The 13,795-nt window shown below is 50.5% G+C and overlaps 1 protein-coding gene across 2 annotated transcripts in view; it reads left to right on the forward strand.

Annotated features, from left to right (window-relative positions):
• The first annotated feature begins 2,892 nt into the window (after positions 1-2,892).
• Positions 2,893-13,795, forward strand: part of DAPK2 (death associated protein kinase 2) — a 110,035-nt gene continuing 99,132 nt past the window's right edge. For both annotated transcript variants that reach the window (XM_069482935.1, XM_069482927.1), the window contains exons 1-2: positions 2,893-2,988; positions 9,731-9,828. In XM_069482935.1, coding sequence (XP_069339036.1) covers positions 9,737-9,828 — 92 coding nt within the window. In that variant the 5' untranslated portion in view covers positions 2,893-2,988; positions 9,731-9,736. The remainder of the gene's footprint in view (positions 2,989-9,730; positions 9,829-13,795) is intronic.

Consider the following 13,795-nt stretch of genomic DNA (forward strand, 5'->3'; position numbering starts at 1 on the left):
CTTGAAGTAAAGCACTTGAAATAAAGCACTGGAATGGCCATGCTAGAAGATGTAATACTTGGCAGCTATTGAAATTAATTACACATCCATCCATCCAACATGTGATCACTGAGAATCTACTAAGTGCCAGGTACTTGGGTACCTTATAGGACAATAGAAAACAAGCCCTTACCTTGTGGCATTTACATTCTAGTAATTCTGTTTAACAAACTTTTATTGAGTTTGTGATATCAGGCACTGTATGGTTTCAAAGATGGACAAGACATTGTATTAATAATTGCTCCTGATAAAAAGAGAAGCAGACACTAATTATAACTAAAATAGAGGGAGGAGAATGACAAAAGAGGTACCAACCAAGAGTGGTAAGGTTCAGAGGGGAGAGGCATTTAGAGGGCAGATCAGGGCACTTTCCATGGAAGATGTGATACTTTAGAGGGCCCCTGAAGGATAGATAGGATTTTGGTGAATGGGACAAGGGGAGTCGTGGTGCAATAGTTTAAACAGTATCACGGAGGCAGGAACAGCCAATAATCCAACCTGGTAAAAGAGCTGGATGTGCATGCACAAGAAGGAAGAATATGTGCATACACAGCAGGAAAATGCAGTTTGGAGCCTTACATGCTAGGGAGAGGCATTTAGACTCGATTTGATCAGCGGTGGTGGGAACCATGCAGAGACTGGAGCTGAGTTGCATAATTCTTAGCTGTGAAGACCTGGACCTGCCCTGGCTTCATTCTGGAGTAGGTGTCTTTTTTGCCATTGTCCTTGGGGCCACCTCTTCTCTGCCCACTGTCACCTTTGGTCCCATGTTTAGTGCTCAGTGCTCTGTCACTGCTCTCAGGTGAGGGCATGATGAACTCATTCAGCCTCAAGCATAAAATGCATCTCTAGATGGTACCTCCCTGGGCAATTGCATTTGGCAGGTATGGTAGAAGAAGCACCAGAATGAGACTCTGGAGGAGGCCTGGTTCTAATGCTAGCTGTTTCTTACCACCTGTGTGACCTTGAGCAAGCCACTTCCCTTCTCTGAGCCTTAGTTTCTTCATCTGAAAAAATGACCAGGCTGGATGGGCTGATTGACAATGACCTTTCCAGCTGAAACTCTCTAACTAATTTGCCAAGTGCCAAATCCAATAATGTCTGTTTTGACTCATGTAAGGGATGATGAAAATTAGGTATTAAGTATGAGGCTCAGAGGGAAAGGGATGGAGAGGCTACACGTAGTTGCTTAGCAGTAGCAGCTGAGCCCAGTCTTGGATTCTTCACAGCCCGGGCACTGGATGTGTGAATGAAAAAGCCTCCAGGTGACTCAGCCCCCAGCCATTCAAGTCACCCCCAGCCACCTAAGTCTCCCTAGTTGAAGTCTCAAATGTTATGGAGCAGAGATAAACCATATGCATTGTGCTCTGTCTGAATTCCTGACCTTCAGAATGCTTGAGCATTATGAAATTGTTGTTTTGTGCCACCAGCAACAGATAACTGGAAATGGGGAGGAGGTGTTTAGGGATGGTTTGGCAGGGGGCTCCCTATGCTGGTGAAACCTCACCAGTGGGTGTCTTTCCCCTTTCTGCCCCTTAATATCAGAAGCCACCTCTGGTCTTGGATATTACTCTAGGTAGCATGGTGCTCTTAGGAGAGGAGGCTCAGAGACTGCACTGTCCTGGGATGTTGTAAAGTTTATACACAAGGAAGCTCGAGGATCTTTCCCCAGGCTGCCCCAGATGCTGAGGCACTGCTCAGCTGGGTTGCTGGGTCCATCTGTGTTTGTCCCAGTGCCAAAAGGCTAAAGGGAGGGGGCAGTATTCACACTGGTAGAGGTCCTCTAGGTGCATCTTGCACACTCCATCTCATTTCAGCCCCACCATAGCTTCATTAGGAGCTACTGGAAGGAGTGTTTCTCCCACTTCACTGATGAAGAAAGAGCCATGCCCAAGAACACACATATAGAATGGCAGAGAAGGCCTTTGAACCAGGCTTAGGACTCTGAATCTCGCACCCTTTTGAGGAGCCCCATGGATGACTTAGGGATGGAAATTCTGGGGGGGGGGGTCCTCATTTCTTTCTGTTAAGTAGCCTCTGGTCTTGAAACAAGACCACTGAACTTGGCGTAAGTTCTGTTTCCACTTCCTTCTTTCCATCACCTCCTCCACTCTCATTCCTTTTTTCCTCCGGGATTTTCTGGCAGAAAGAAAGAGGAAGAATCCACTCCTAAGGCCTTTATTAGGGAAGGCTTGGTGGTGATATGGGGGTTTCACTCACCAACCGTGCCAGGGCTGGGGGGGCAAAGGGCAAACTAGGGCGGGCCGCTCCCAGGCCGGACGGGGGTGGTGGAGGGGGGAGTGAAGACCAGAGTGTCCCTCCCATCACAGCGCCCATCCTGCTGTGAGACGTGGGTGGTGAGGTTCCCAGAAGGACCTGTGCTGTGTCAGGGAGTGTTCTGGCTGGGAGTGGGGGAAGGAGCGGCCTATTCCCTAGTGGGACTTCCTCTCGCGGTGTGTGTGGTGGTGGGGGAGGGTGGCACGGAAATCCCGTTTTCTGAGCGATTGTGCCAGACATCACACACGTATCAGCTCATTTAAATCAATTTGCAGATGAGGCTCGGAGAGGTTAGCGGCTCTCCCAAGGCCGCACAGCGTGTGAGCGCTAGAGCGGGTAAGGACGCCCAGAGGGTCTTGCCACCGGCTCTCTCGCCCTCTGCCCGGAGTCCCAGGGCCCTGGAGGGTCCCGCCCGGGACGGGGCAGGAGGCTCTCGACCCTCACCGCGGGGCTGTCCCGAGGGGCTCCCAGCAGGGGGCGCCCTGAGCCCCGTCCGGGGCGGCCGCGCGCGCCTCCAGCCGGCGCCTGGGACGGGGCCGGCCGCTCCGCCCCCTCGGCTCCTCCGCGGCTCCGCGCGCGGGCAAAGAGGAGAGCGCAGCCGAGCGCCGCACTCCCCGCCGCGCCCCCGTGCCCGGGGTGCCCGCCGCGGCCGCCGCAGCGCAGCCTCCCGCCGTGAGTAGCGCCCGTCTGCGAGCTCGACGGGCAGGACGGGGCGCGCGGCCCGAGAGCAGTAGCGCCGGGGGCTGGGGCTGGCGGGGCAAAGAGCTCCGGGGCGCTCTTTCGTGGATTCCCGGCCCGCAGCCTGGGTGCCCGACGCCGTCGCCGGCTATGGCCGGCCGTGGCCTTGGGCACCGTGGCCGGCACCCGAACGTGGAATCTGCCAGCTGCTATGTCAGGGCGCGCGCCGAAGCCTGCCACTTTGACCCGGGAGACGGGGTGGGGGCGGAGGGCAGAGACCAGGATCCAGGGAGGAGATGGGGGACAAACTTCCATCAAGTTAGGCCCCCCTGGAGAGGAAGAGCACGTCCGGTTCCCGGCCAAGTCTTCTCAGCTTAGCCCGCCTCCCACATCTCCTGCTCCCCGCTGGCATCAGGAGGTGATGAGAGATGTGGTGAGCCTCTTTTGTGGCCGAATGAAGCTGTGGTCCCCACTGTCCGGAGCCCTGTCCCAGGACAGAGTTAGCGTGGGCGCCGGGGCAGCCAGCAGGTTTGCTGCAGCCTGGGGTGGAAGCGCTTGGAAGGGCATTGCCAACAGTTGACTTGGACTTTGGGCCGGGCTTTGTGGATGTCTCATGCCACGCATAGGTCTGGTTAACCCTCTCTAGAACTCTGCAAGGTAGAAATTAGCTTGCTTTCTTTACAAAGGAGAAAAGTATTCTTACTTTACAAAGGCCCAGAGAGCTGAACTTCTTTGAGGCCATGCAGGTTGTGGTAAGTTAGGTGTGCACTGTGGAGGAGAGTGCACCATACCTGGCTGCCTCAGTGGCCCAGGGGGCTCCTGACACCTTGTGCTCTAGAATCCAATGGACGGCAGCTGGGGGCTGCTGCTCTGGTTTCTGACTGTGTTTCCCACCCGCCTCTCTGTAAGGTTTTCCTGGGAGAGTCCTGTTGACTAAAGGATCCTAGCACCTTGGGCTCTTCACAGTTACCTTCAGAGCTTTGTTTTTCCCGAAACTGCCCGTCTCCCAAGATGTGTTTTTAGCACCTAAAGTGGCAGCACTGATAATTCAGCAGCTTCCCAGGAGGCTATGGCAGGGAGATCGTGGTGTGTGGATGTGGGTGGACGTCTGCTGTTCTGGGGCAAGTTTCTGGCTGGCAGGAATGAGACCTGAACAGACCCTGACCATGAAGGGCAAACAAGCAGGCTGCCCAACGGAGCTGGACCGTTACCAGAAAGAGACTTTTTCTCATGTTAACTCAGGCAGGTGGCTGACCTCTGAGCCCCAGCTTCCTCATCAGAGATTGTGGTGGGTCAAAGCCCTGAATGTACAGTGGGGCTCTGTAATGCCAGAGCCCCCTCCCTTGTGTTGGCAGCCTCCCCAGCGCCTGGGCGTGATGATTCCTAATGGGTGTGTGTGTGATGGGACAGTCATGGTCCTGTTTTGCTTACTTGCACTGGGCGAGGTGGCGCGAGGACCTGGGAGAGTTTACTTTGCAGGGTGAGCTGGGGCCAGTGGGGAAGAGGGCTTAGTGAGCACTGAGAGTTCCCTATGGGGGGGAAATTCCAGCCCTGGACACCTCCTCCTAGGTTGTCCCTCAGGACGTCACTGACTTCCCCAACCCTGGTGCCAGCTTTAAAGGGGTTGGGTGGCTATCAGCAGAAATCCTGGGAAGAGCAGCTGAATGGGCCAGCTCTGTGATGTTTAGCAAGTCCCTTCCCCTATCTGCACCTCAGTTTCCTCCTTTTGCAAAACAGGTGGGTTAGGCCAGACAGCAGTGGTTTTCTTTTTTTTTTTTTTTTTTTTGAGACAGAGTCTCACTCTGTTGCCCGGGCTAGAGTGAGTGCCGTGGCGTCAGTCTAGCTCACAGCAACCTCAAACTCCTGGGCTTAAGCGATCCTACTGCCTCAGCCTCCCGAGTAGCTGGGACTACAGGCATGCGCCACCATGCCCGGCTAATTTTTTGTATATATATATTTTAGTTGTCCATATAATTTCTTTCTATTTTTAGTAGAGACGGGGTCTCACTCTTGCTCAGGCTGGTCTCGAACTCCTGACCTCGAGCAATCCACCCGCCTCGGCCTCCCAGAGTGCTAGGATTACAGGCGTGAGCCACTGCGCCCGGCCAGCAGTGGTTTTCAAACTTCTGTTTTACAGTGAATTCTTACCTAGAACCCCAACATCTAGTATGGATGATGTGGAACTGCTCTGGCTTCCCTTTCTCACCCTGGTGGCTCCTGAAAAAGAGTCTAAAAATCCCTGAATAGGTGATCTGTGAGGTCCCTTTCTGTGGGGTTTTAGGAAATCTGTGTTAATCCCCTAAAAAGTTGCCTAGTCTTAGGGTTGTAGGCAGGAACATGAATTCCAAGGGCTCCATTAGGAGAAATGTGGGTGTTAAGATGGGAATGTCTGGAGCTGATGGCCTGTGGCTCTGGCCAAAAGTTATAGCTGTGTCCCTCCCAAATGCCATGTAGTTTCAGCTTTTCAGGGTCCAAAAGGTGCCTGTGTCTCTGGGTCCTTCTCTGGGCCCTAGTGAGTGTCTATAATTCAGTTTCTCTTCTTAGTTTCATGTTCCTAGACTGATAAAGTGCAAATTCATCTTGGGAGAGGTGTTAGGAAAGGGCTTTAAGCTGTTACCAGTTGTTTTACCTGATGAGGCATCTGAGCAATGGCCTTGAGAAAGGAGGCTGAGACACTAAATTCTATCAACCAGCATTAATGGAGTGCCTGCTGTATGCTAGCTACTACAAGGGGGCAAAGGTGAGAATGTCACATTTGACATTGGAGCCTCATGGGGCTCCAAGACAATAGGCAGGAAAAAAGAAACTGATATTTGTTGGAACTATCTAGGGACCATTTAAAACCTTTCACGTTATTTCATTTGTCTTATGAGGTAAATATTTGTCTCATTTTTAAAAAATTGTGTAAAATTTTGTTTTTTCTTTTTCTAAAAAGTTGTGTTAAATTTTGATTGCTTACAAAATAAGTGTACATCCCATATATCCACGTAACTCCTACCCAGATTAAGAAACAGGGCCTGGCTGGGCTCAGTGGCTCATGCCTGTAATCCTAACACTTTGGGAGGCCAAGACGGGTAGATTGCTTGAACTCAGGAGTTCGATACCAGCCCGAGCAAGAGTGAGATCCCGTTTCTACTAAAAATAGAAAAAAAATTAGCTGGGCAACTAAAAATAGAAAAAATTAGCTCAGTGTGGTGGCGGCTCATGCCTATAGTCCCAGCTATTCAGGAGGCTGAGGCAGGAGGATCGCTTGAGCCCAGGAATTTGAGGTTGCTGTGAGCTAGACTGATGCCATGGCACTCTAGCCTGGGTGACAGTGTGAGACTCTGTCTCAAAAAGAAACAGTGGGGGACAGTGTTGACACCCAGCACTTTTGGAGGCCGAGGTGGGAGGATTGCTTGAGGCCAGAGTTCGAGACCAGCCTGGGCAATATAGTGAAACCCTGTCTCTACAAAAAAATAGCAAAATTAGCCAGGTGTAGAGGTGCACACCTGTAGTCCCAGCTACTCGGAGGCTGAGGCAGGAGGATCACTCGAGCCCAGGAGTTTGAGACTGTAGTGAGCTATGATGATTCCACTGCACTCTAGCCCAGGCAACAGAGTGAGACCCTGTCTCACACAAAAAAATAAAAAAATAAAAAAATAAAATCAGCATTGCCAGTACCCAGAAGCCTTCTGTGTCCAACCCAGGGGTAACCACTATTCTGACTTCTGTTATAGCACCATAGATTAATTTTGTCTAAATGCAATCACACAGTCTGTAGTCTTCTGTTTCTGGCTACTTTCATTCAACATTATGCTTGTGAGATTCATCCAGGTTGTTGCAGGTAGCAGTAGTTTAATTCTCATTGTTGTGTAATGATTCTATCATATGGATATACAGTACCTTAAATTATTTATCCTTCTATTGATGACCATTTGGTTGTTTCCAACTTTGAGTTATTACTAAAGCAGTACTGCAGTGGATAATCTAACATGGACCATTTTGGAAAACATCTGCATGCACTTCTCTTACATAAATGCATAGAAACTGCCCAACAGTTTTCCAAAGTGATTGTCCCAGTGTATACTCCTCCTGTTGGTGGGTTCTAGTTGCTCCACATACTCACCAACACTAGGGATTGTCTAGATCCATTCCTGTGCTCAGCTAAGGACGGTGTGGTAGGGCTGGGATTCGAACCCAGCCCTGTGTGACTGTGGAATCTATGCTCTCTCCCTCTGGGTTAGACATAGACATAGATTATGATATGAGCCAGAAAGTGATAAACTCTAACCTTAAGTATGTATGAAGAGCACTCTTAGGGAATTTAGAAAGGGGGAAAATTTTCATCTGTTTTGGGGAGGGAAAGGATCATGGAGCCTCACAGAGATGGTAACATTGAGCCAGGCCTTGTGGGAAGGGGCAGCTTTGCCAGAGGGCTGTGCAGGTGGGCCTCCCATGGAAAGGGCACGGCAAGGGTGAAAGTTTTGGGGAAATGGGAAAGGTCTACTTTGGCCTAATATAGGATATGTAGGGGAGGAAGCTAAGATTGGAAAGGTGAGTTAAGGCCAAACTGGTGGGCCTAGTTTGTCTTTAGGGGGCTCCTCTGCCCCTAACCCTGGCCACCAGGGTGTGGAGCCCAAGGCAGAGGCTCCACATTTTGCCGAGGAACTGGGGGCTTCTTTGAGTCCTGCTCAGCTCCTGACAGCAAATGGAGCTAGCCTCTTACCAAGTGGGAGATCTTAGCTGTTCCAGGGACCACTCTCAGGGTTTCTGCCAACAGACTTTCTTTGTGTTTCCTGCTTGCATCCAGCTGTGTGAAATCAGTAACCTTACCCGCCAGGATCTGACCCAAATAGTTTATTTGGAAGGATTTTTTTCAGCAAAGAGGCTGGTAGACAGCAGTCCCACCATCCATTAGGCTAGTCTCAGGAGATTTGCCAGGATAGTGGGGGTGAGGGTGGGTCCAGCTTCTGACTCCAGTCAAGCCAAAATTGCTGGGGAGACCCCGAAACCTTTTTCTTGGAAAGGAACCAAATTAGTTGTCTCAATGACTGTGGGAAGCAGAAACACAAAGAGTGGCCTGGCATGAGTCGATAACAATGATAGTCATCCTTCTTATTTGTACAGCAGTTTATACCCTTATCACAATGGATCCTCACAGGGATGTGTGAAGTAGGTGATATATTGCAGATAGTATCACCCCTGCGGTTACAGATGAGGGGACTGAGGCCCAGAGAGCATGTCAGCCTCTCTGATTGGGTCACAGCTAGGCAAGTCTGGAACTGGGGCTCCTGGAGCCTGCTCTTTCCAGTATTCCATGCCTGCCTGGGCCCTGCCCAAGCACAGAGTGACGACCAAGCTGGGAGGAGGATGCATGATGGACCATCGGTGGCAACAGATAGGTGACAGAGTAAGACCTGTGGGCCAGGCCAGCTCTGCCTGGGGGTCTTCAGGGATGTTTGTGTTTTGGTGGAAGGGAGGGAGGCAAGTGGCATGTTGGGAATGGCGCTTTGGTTAGCAGGGGGCAGAGGTGGAGGAAAGAGGGTGGATTGTATACATCCCCTGAGAGTTAGAACAGCTCCAACCACTTGGCGTTGATGAGACACACCCTTATGTAATTGTGCCTCCACCTAGCCTGGTGAAAACAGTCTTCTGGGGCTCGTGGAGCCTGGGTGTGGTTGGGATGCAATCGGCAGGCAGCGGCAAAGCTACCAGTGCTAGCCAAGGTGAGCTCTGAGAGGCCTTCGCTAATGACTTTTGGAAGACACAGCCACAGGTAGCTGGTTTTATCTTTGTGATTTGCAGACTGTGCCCTGGGCCTTGCTCTTGGGGTGCTGACCAGGATGGCATGTGACTATCCCCGGAATGGATGAGCTCCTTGGGGCAGTGGGTCCTAGGGGAGAATTCAAACAGTCTCTTCTGGGGAAGTGGTGAGCTCTCTCCATGGCCCAGAGGTGTCCTGGGCAGGCAGAGTTAGCTCCGTTTGACAGATGGGGACACTGAGGCCCTTCTGACAAGATGAGGTCGCAGAGCTAGTCACAGGCAAAGCTGAAACGAGTGCCTCAGGATTCCTGGTGCCTGTTGGAGTTTGTCACGCCACTCCTGCCCATCTTTCTTTGGGGTGATGAGCGAGAGTGCACAGATGAGTTCAGACTTGAAATTGGGTGGCAAACCCCTGAGGGAGCTGAGGTCATGATAATCCCTTACCTTTCTGCAGCATTTTATAGTTTACAAAATAATTTCATGACTCAAAGTTGATTTTTACAACATTAGCCCCATTTTGCAGATGAGGAAGCTAATTAAGTCTCTGGCAGCTTAAATGAATTACCCAAATAAAACTGGGACTTGAGCCTGAGACGTCTGACTTTAAAACTGGTATTTTCTTTCCTTGTTTTTTGCTTGTTTGTTTGTTTACTGCATCAGACGTGTCTTTCCTCAGTAGATTTGAATTTAGTGAGAACAAATAGCTTATGCTGACTATGGATCTTTTTCTCTGAACTTCTTCAGAGGACGAATGACGAGGGCTCTTTTTCTGTTTCCTTAACATATTTAAATTCATATAAATCAAGTAAGAACCACACATCATCAGCCACAGGTGAGAAAAGGCTTGAGCAGGGCAGTTCTTGAGGAGCCAGGGCTGTGGGTTATTGTTAGAGGATTAGCCCCCTCGCAGCCCACTGTTTTTAGGCCTCAGGTTCTTAGGCGTGTGCTAATTTACGTGGCTGTCCTAACCTCGGGTTTCTTCCCATTTCAGGGTTGTATGGTCCAGGCATCAATGAGGAGCCCAAACATGGAGCCGTTCAAGCAGCTGAAGGTGGAGGACTTTTACGACATAGGAGAAGAGCTGGGGAGGTGAGAGGCTGCGTGAGCGGTGGGGGGTGCCAGAGGGAGCCAAAGTCATGCTGCTGGCGGTGCACTTGTCAGCTGGTGTTGGAAGACGTGGCTTGCCACAGGACTAGTGGGAAGCTTTAAAAATGAGCCCGTGGCTTATTCACCTCATGGGTGACTCTGCACGTAGGCATCTCTCTGGAAATAAAGACTTGTCAGTAGAAGGGGCTAGACTGGTTGAGTTCTCTGTTTTCAGAACAATCTGGCTGACAGGGCAAATCTTAATGATTCTTGTTTTATCTATTACGTTTTTCACAAAGATCCCCCCCAGGCTGTGGACAGAAACCTGACCTGTTGGTTTTCTTCTCTGAATCTCACGTGGGATTCTCCATGGTTCCTGGGATTTTGTTTTTTAAGCGCTGAGCCAGAATGGCAGGTGAAGTAATCATCCTGGAAATGGATTCACGTGGAGTAGCCAGCCACGTGAGCCCAGTCTTGTGGTTTCCTGGGATCTGAGTTACTTGGTGCCCAGGCTGAACTCTGAGTTCTGAAAGTACTATAGTTACTGTTTGCAGAGAAATTAAGATTTTTCTGAAGCTCTCTTCTTGCCTTCCATTTCTAACGACTGCTAATACTTAGATGGTGATTACACAATATCAGTCCTGAAGTTTGATTCTTACAGCAATGCATGAAATAGGCACGATTTTTACTCTTGTTTTCCAGATGGGGAAACTGTGGTCTAGATTCTAAGCAGGTTGTCCAAAGTTGCATAGCCAAGGTTCTGACCAGCCCATTTGTACCTGCACAGCTGTCGTGCTCTCTCCTGTGAGCGTGGCACTGGCCCACTCACATGCTCACCAGAACACTCAGCCTCACCCCTTCACACACCCAGCAGAGCAAAAACACGGGAGTTTAGAGTGTCCAACAGGTAAAGCAGGAGTCATTTTCCCTTTATAGAACTCTTGAATCAGGCTAATTCTCTTACCTTCTTTTATTTTTAAGGACAAAACAGAAAGAGCTTCAGGGGCAGAGAAGCCTTATTCCAAGGAGAATGGGAGGCGGCAAGTGCTTCAAGTTCAGGGAGTGTTTGTCCTGGCTGGCTGGCTGGCTGGGGGAGCAAGTGACTGCAGAGACCCCAGAGGGGATAACTCTTCCCAATCCTGGGCCTGGTGAAGGGGTAGGAGGAGGACAGAGAGCCAGAGGCTGGGGGTTGGTCCGCTGGAGTCTGCCTCTGAATGGGAAGCTGGGATCTCTTTGCCACAGGTTCTTCTCCTGCCTTTAGTGACACCAGCGGGAAAATGCATCCTCAGCAACAGACCATGGCCAGCCCTGCCCGTGGCATTTGATTCGGTGGCCTCACCTTGGCCACATCCTCTGTGCAGGGGTCTGTACTAAGTGTTGTGGGTACAAAGATGAGCAAGACACAGACAGTCCCTGCCTTTCCGGAGCTGCAACCTGGCAGTGGGGCAGCCACATGCATGCTAACAAGAGCAGAGGTGGATGAGTCTAGAGTCTGGGTGGGCAGAGAAACTGAGAGGTCTGGGGGCAGGGGTCTGAAGAAGTAGAAGCAGTTCCCTGGGTAATTCATTTAGTATTCCTGCTCAGTCTTGTCTCTCTCCCACTCTGTGTGTTAAGGACATGCACTATTAGAACTAGAAGAGACTTCCTGTTTTCTGGTTCTCCACCTGCAACAGGGTGTGGAGGCCCCATGTACCTCACAGCCTGGGGTGTCTTGGGGTGACTCTTGCTTCTCCATTTCTCCTAAAGTGCTTACTGGGCAAACTGTGGGTAAGAGGCAGCAGAGGCCTGGGGCCTGGGGACTTTGGAAGGGGCAGGCATCCTAGGATTTGTGATCGAGAGGGCAGATGAGCTGGAAGGCCTTTGAAGTCCTTTCTTCCAGGCCTCTCCTCTGACAATTGACGAATCTGAGGCTCAGAGTAGGGAGGGGTCTTTCTGGGGCCGTAGAACAAGCTGGAGCTAGAGCTGCCTTCAGGTGACCACTCAGCTTCTGCAGGGACAGTCCTATCCTTCTCTCCTGCTCTCCTTTTCTTCACTTAATGTATTACTGAGGACCTACTGCATGCCAGGCACTGTCCAAGACAGTGGTAAACAAAATGGATATGTTCCTGTCCTCTTGCAGTTTATGCTCTGTTGGTGGAGAAAGGTACTGGACAGGTGAACACAAAAGGATAAATCATCATGAGGTGTGTTATGGGCTGTGGAAGGAGAGGAAAGGATGCTGTGTGAGAGCATAACGGGAGACGTAGTTCAGACTGGTGGTCAGAGAGGACTGCTGTGAGGGAGGGGCTGTTGGTTTGAGAACTGAGGGGTAAAGGTGCAGGCAAAGGCAATAGCACGGACAGGCCCTGAGGTAGAGGGGAGAGAGCTGGGGCCTGAGGATCTGGCAGGAGGCTGCTGTGGCCTTGCAAAGTGAGCTGGGGGGCAGACGGTGCTAGGTGAGACTGGGGACACAGATGTTGGCCAGATCCAGTTGGCAAATTCCCTGCCAACATGGAGTAGTGGAGAGGTTTGGCCTTTGAGGTTAAGGGTTTGGGTCCCCTTCCTAGCTGTGCAACCTTGGGACAACTTATGCCACCTCTCTGAGCCCCTCAGTTTTCTTACCTGTAAGATAGGAATAACAACAATACCCACGTCATGGTTGTAAGGATGAAACAAGATGCTGAGCTGAAGGTGCCCTCACAGAGCTGGGTACAGGGTAAGTGTTCAATGAACAAGAGCTTCTGGCCTTTACCATATGATAGACTGAGGCTTTGACATAAGTTTGGGGTGTCAGGGCCCCACCTCCCACCTCCAGAGCCCACCAGCAGAAAGGTGTAGGACTCTGCAGGAAGAACAGCAAGGGCGGGGGTCAGCCTGATTTCTGGGGGAGCTGTAAGTAAACCTCCTTCCTCTGCTGTCTATCAGTGCACACTCTAGTGTAGATTCAGGGCTGTCTCGTTGATTTTAGCTCTTCGTTAAGTCCTTACTATGCAAAAATGAAAATGAATGACAGCCTGTTCCATGTAACAATGGGTGAAACTCAAAAACATGATGTTGAGCAAAAGAAGTCAGACTCAAGAGTCCATATTGTATAATTCCACTTGTGTGACGCTCACAACTGGCAAAGTGAATCAATGGTGCTGATTGGTTGTTATCCTCGGGGGCCTCGTGACTGGAAGGGGACGCAAAGGGGATTTCTGGTTGCAGGTATTCTGTTTCTTGATCTGGGTGTTTGTTTCATGGATGTGTACATATACATTTCAAGACATGTATATGTACATTTTCCTGTTTGTATGTTATTCCTTAACTGAAAGAGTATATTAACAAATATAAATAACTCTACTCCAGGGCGCTGTGGCTGGAGCATCCTGTGTTTGGCGGGGGACCCCACCTGGCCTGCATATTTCCCCTGATTTCTGGATACTGGTGCTGAGTACAGGAGCCTGCTTGGATTGCTGGAAGTTGTCTGCCATTTCTGGGAGTGTTTGGAGAAATGCTGGCTTGTAGATTTTGGCCTCTCGCAACCTTGGTAGCCACCAGTAGGGCAGAACAGAGCAATATTAGAGCAGGGCTCTTGAAGTGAAACCCATCCAACCCTCATTCTATAGATGGTCTAAGGCCAGAGGGAAGAAGTGGCTTGTCCAAGGTCACACAGTGAACAGTGATAAAACCAGGGTGGGGACTGGTAGTCTGTCTCCTAGCCTGGGGCTCTGGCCAACGCACTATGAGGATCCACAAAATCATTTCTTCCTTTAATTTGAAGGCTTCTGGGAGTGGGAGAGGGTAGGGTAGCAGGGCCAGAGTTAGGAGGGTGAGCATTTGGGAAGGAGTGACGTTCCCCAAGGGGAGGGCGCTGGTAGATAGGCCCAGTGACGGTTTCATGGACCTCCACGTAGATGACTTCTGTACGTGCAGTGATATAAAGTAACTTAATATAAACAGCGTGTAACGATCAGTGATTCCTTGTTTCCTGTACTTTGATTACTTTCCC

The sequence above is a fragment of the Eulemur rufifrons genome, chromosome 2 (assembly GCF_041146395.1).
Source record: "Eulemur rufifrons isolate Redbay chromosome 2, OSU_ERuf_1, whole genome shotgun sequence".
In the NCBI taxonomy this organism is placed as follows: Eukaryota; Metazoa; Chordata; class Mammalia; order Primates; family Lemuridae; genus Eulemur; species Eulemur rufifrons.